This window comes from Bombina bombina, chromosome 2 (genome assembly GCF_027579735.1).
Source record: "Bombina bombina isolate aBomBom1 chromosome 2, aBomBom1.pri, whole genome shotgun sequence".
NCBI lineage: Eukaryota > Metazoa > Chordata > Amphibia > Anura > Bombinatoridae > Bombina > Bombina bombina.
This window is the reverse complement of record NC_069500.1, coordinates 518,879,070-518,884,324: the sequence shown is the minus strand read 5'-3', so window position 1 is coordinate 518,884,324 and position 5,255 is coordinate 518,879,070. Positions and strand designations below refer to the sequence as shown.

General features: G+C 38.2%; 1 protein-coding gene across 1 annotated transcript; it reads left to right on the top strand.

Moving 5' to 3' along the window:
• Positions 1–2,618: 2,618 nt before the first annotated feature.
• Positions 2,619–3,056, top strand: LOC128647141 (nanos homolog 1-like). The gene has a single exon (XM_053699948.1). It carries the CDS (start codon positions 2,619–2,621, stop codon positions 3,054–3,056), a length of 438 nt encoding a protein of 145 aa, XP_053555923.1.
• The last annotated feature ends 2,199 nt before the right edge of the window (positions 3,057–5,255 follow it).

Below are 5,255 nucleotides of genomic sequence, written 5' to 3'. Positions count from 1 at the left end.
GTTTTCTCAATATCCAAAAATCATCATCGCCTAGATCACGAGTTTTGTCGGTAAGGCTATGCGGTGCTAACGAGCATTTTTTACTTACTGCTCACTTAAGACAATGCTGGTATTACAGGTTTTTTTAAACCTGGCTTTATCCGCAAAAAGGTGAGCGTTGAGCAAAATTTAGCTCCACATCTCACCTCAATACCAGCGTTGCTTACGGTAGCGGTAAGCTGGCTAAACGTCCTCGTGCACGATTTCCCCATAGGAAACAATGGGGCTGAGCTGGCTGAATGGCCAAGATGGCGTCCCTCGAATTCCGATTGGCTGATAGGATTCTATCAGCCAATCGGAATTAAGGTAGAAAAAATCCGATTGGCTGATGCTATCAGCCAATCAGATTGAAGTTCAATCCGATTGGCTGATCCAATCAGCCAATAAAATGTGAGGTCAATCCTATTGGCTGATTGTATCAGCCAATCGGATTGCACTTCAATCCGATTGGCTGATAGCATCAGCCAATCTGATTTTTCCTACCTTAATTCCGATTGCTGATAGAATCCTATCAGCCAATCGGAATTCGAGGGACACCATCTTGGATGACGTCATTTAAAGGAACCTTCATTCTTCGTTAGGACTTCGATTGAAGAGGATGCTCCATGTTGGCTGGATGGAAGATGGACCCGCTCCGCGCCGGAAGGATGAAGATAGAAGATGCAGCCTGGATGAAGCCTTCTGCCGTCTGGAGGACCTCTTCTGCCCCGATCGGATGAAGACTTCTGCCGTATGGAGGACCACTTGTGCCCGGCTGGGCAAAGACGGCTCAAGGTAGAGTGATCTTCAGGGGGTTATAGTGTTAGGTTTTTTTAAGGGGGGATTGGGTGGGTTTTAGAGTAGGGGTATGTGGGTGGTGGGTTTTAATGTTGGGGGGGTATTGTATTTTTTTTTACAGGTAAATGAGCTGATTACTTTGGCGCAATGCCCCGCAAAAGGCCCTTTTAAGGGCTATTTGTCATTTAGTATAGGGCAGGGCATTTTATTATTTTGGGGGACTTTTTTATTTTATTAGGGGGCTTAGATTAGGTGTAATTAGTTTAAACTTCTTGTATTTTTTATCTTCTGTAATTTAGTGGGTTTTTTTTTCGTAATTTAGTTTATTGAATTTAATTGTAATTAATTGTAGGTAGTTTAGTTAATTTATTTAATGATAGTGTAGTGTTAGGTGTAATTGTAACTTAGGTTAGGATTTATTTTACAGGTAATTTTGTACTTATTTTAGCTTGTAGTTATTAAATAGTTAATAACTATTTAATAACTATTCTACCTAGTTAAAATAAATACAAAGTTGCCTGTAAGATAAAAATAAATCCTAAACTAGCTACAATGTAATTATTAGTTATATTGTAGCTAGCTTAGGGTTTATTTTATCAGTAAGCATTTAGTTTTAAATAATAATAATTTACTTTATTTTGTTACATTTATTTCGTTTAATTTAAATTATATTTAAGTTAGGGGGGGGTTAGGGTTAGGTTTAGACTTAGGTTTAGGGGTTAATACCTTTAATATAGTAGCGGCGACATTGGGGGTGGCAGATTAGGGGTTAATAAATGTAAGTAGGTGTCGGCGATGTTAGGGCAGGCAGATTAGGGGTTAATAAAATGTAACTAGTGTTTGCGAGGCAGGAGTGCGGCGGTTTAGGGGTTAATACATTTATTAAAGTGGCGGTGACATCAGGTCGGCAGATTAGGGGTTAATAATTGTAGGTAGGTGGCGGCGACGTTGGGGGTGGCAGATTAGGGGTTAATAAATATAATGTAGGTGTCTGCGATGTTAGGGGCAGCAAATTAGGGGTTCATAGTTATAATGTAGGTGGCGGCGATGTCCTGTCGGCAGATTAGGGGTTAAAAAAAATTATTATAGTGTTTGCGATGTGGGGGGCCTCGGTATAGGGGTTAATAGGTAGTTTATGGGTGTTAGTGTACTTTTTAGCACTTTAGTTAAGAGCTTTATGTTCCGGCGTTAGCCCATAAAACTCTTAACTGCTGACTTTTAAATGCGTTAGGAGTCTTGACAGGAGATGGTCTACCGCTCACTTCTTCCAAGACTCATAATACCAGCGTTATGCAAATCCCATTAAAAAGATAGGATACGCAATTGACGTAAGGGGATTTGTGGTAGCCTCGAGTCGCGGAAGAAAAGTGAGCGGTAGACCCTTTCCTGCCTGACTCGTAATACCAGCGGCGTTAAAAAGCAGCGTTGGGACCTCTCAACGCTGCTTTTTAAGGCTAACGCCAAACTCGTGATCTAGTCATTTGTTTTTAAGGCTTTCTCCAACATTCTCCAACTGTCCACTGAGGGTGCTTCATCGTTACAAATAGTCTAAACTCTCCAATCTGTATTGAAATGAGAAGGCGTCAGAAGGGTGTTAGTGGACATAAATCATTAGATAGAGTATTTTAGTATGTATTAATAATCAGAGGCTGATGGACTTAATGAACATAGAGCCATATTGCTGAACTAAATGTTGGGTCTAGTCCCATGCAAGGATTTTAGTATTTTTTTTAAATGAAATATTTATGTATCAGAGTTCTGACTGACATGTTCCATCATTAGAAACATATTTGCGAGCTAAGATGGCGCTACCGGCGTATAGCGGAACCACACAGGCAGGCAATGCCTTTAGCACCTGGAATGATTATTTGGGACTCTCAGCTCTCATTATCAGAGGCTTGAAGGTGTCTGAGCCCCGGGAGGATGACAAGATGCTGCCAGTGTCTCCTACATGGAGCTGTTTTCTCTCCGCCCCCTCGGAGCCCGAGCAGCCTGCTGTGAGCCATGGGAAGCAGGGCTGTGGTTTCTGCAAAAATAACCGGGAATCTGCCGCATTCTACAGCACACACCGCCTGAAAGGACCGGATGGCCGAGTCCAGTGTCCGGTGCTGCGAGGATACACCTGTCCTCAGTGCGGAGCCAGTGGTGATCGCGCTCATACCGTGCGATACTGCCCCCAGCGGATGCTTATGGCCAATACACGGACTGCCCTATTCCTTGCTGGTAAATGTCGCGGCTAAACTCAGCGGATTCATCATCCTCATTTGAAGAGCTAAGAGGTTAGCAACAGCCATGCTGAGACCGCGGTTCCTCTGGCACATGGGACATTTTACTGAAACTTTGGATCAGTTTTTGAAACGGCATAATTTATCCACCTATAACCCACTGATCAGGATCGGACTGCTACAATGCAATCACTGCACTTTTTTATTACGCTTTTTCACTGCTCCACTGTTTGTATTCACATTTATGCTTTTTACTCAATGTATCAAATGAAAACTTAATTTAAGGGACAATGCACATTTTTATTTTTTTGAATACCCTGATCATGATGTATAGTAATCTGAAGGTGTTAAATATCCACTAATAACTGCAATCACCCAATATAAAACACACGTGTCTTTGTTAATCACTGTTTTAAGTGTTTTGCATTTCATTGATGTTTATCTGTTAAATCACAAATTTTAGTTTAATCTTGTTTAGAAACTAGCTGCTTGTTGAAGGGCACTTACCTCTACACTAATGCTGATTATAGGTTATAATTTTTTTTTTAACTCACTATGCTTTATGAATTTGCACTCTGTATCTAATTGTATAGCTTGTAGCATAGAAATCCATGAATGTTCAGCTGATTAACTACAGTTCAGTTTTGCCTTGTGCGTTTTTGGGGGGTTTTTTTCCCCTAAGGTTTTAATAAAAATTATTTTTTTCTAAAAAAAAAAAAAAAAAAAAAAAAAAAAAAAGAAACATATTTGCTTGTCATCTTTGTGCGTGATTTAAGGACAAGAAACTGGGCAGTAAATTTGATTCAGTACATTTATTTACTCATTTGACCTGTGTCCATGATGGACTGTCTATTTACCTTTGGTATTATGAAAAGAAAAAAGCTAAAGAAATTAAAAAAATTATAGATAGCTAAGGACATAGGGTATCTTGCAGTTCAGTTAAAGCTGAATGTGTTCACAGACTCCGTTTCATTCAAAGCAATACAGTATGTCTAACATTTTTGTGTATGTCATATATAAAAATTAAGATAAAATTCTCAACATTTACAAAGGGTTTTGCGCCTCAATCTGTTAGTTTGTATAGTGTCTAAAAAGAACATTTTTGCTTGACTAACCTTAAACCCAAGTACTAATAACAAACAGAGGAAAATGTACATACTGTATATATAAATGGTTCAAAAAGACATAATGACAGATTTAGTTATATTTGAAAACAAAGTTATACATTTTGGTACAAATGTAGAGAAAGTCACTACCATGTAAACTTTATTATTCTAGTAAATTTAAAAACAGAGAAAGAAGCAAATACAGGGTGGAACTCATGGACACATACAAAATATACAAGGACACATTCTAATATACAATACATTATTTACATGCAAAAATACATAAACATGCACACAAAAAATTCAGCTAACTCTTCTACAGCATGATCCCAAATGAGTATACATCAGTTACACATACAAATAGTCGTATAAGCACATACAAAAAGACATACTATGCACAGGGGGAAATGCGCATACATACAAGCAAAAAAAAAAATGTGAAAACAAGAATGAATTTATACACATAGATACAAAATGTGTAGCGTTTACATGTGCATCATCACACCTGCACAATCAAAAATGTATAAACATTGGAAATATGATTGTGTGTATGCACAAAGATGCACACACAGAAATATGAAACATCCACAATGGAACAGGAATATGAACACAGATATATTTCTATGTATTTATAGCCAAATGCACAACATGTTTGCACACTTATGCACATGGATACAGACACATGGACACTCCCATAGATTTGCTTACCCACCAATAGTTAGAGTTACTGAATACCCACTGCCATATATGCACATACCCAAATGCAATACATTTACTGTAAACAGGAAAATTTAAAACTGCTAATTAAACATATATTATTGGACCCATCACGGAGAAACTGACTTACAATGTTCAAAAATGTTCTTACTCAAACCCCCATGAGGGCATTAGAATACTCTGCAATAGGAGAGCAGGAGCATTTGGGAATGATGAATATATATTGGCTTATCCATCACCATAGAGGAGCAGCATGCCGTATTTTTTACAATAGCTTCTGTATTGAAAGAAATAGTGGATAAAACAGATGTGAATCTTAAAGTTCAGTTACATTTCTTTATTACAGACACATTGCATAAAGTACATTGTAAAAACTTAACTCCAAATACAT

What these genes read in the sequence shown, in the direction of transcription:
- LOC128647141 (XM_053699948.1), top strand. Translation starts at nt 2,619, where the DNA reads ATGGCGCTACCGGCGTATAGCGGAACCACACAGGCAGGCAATGCCTTT.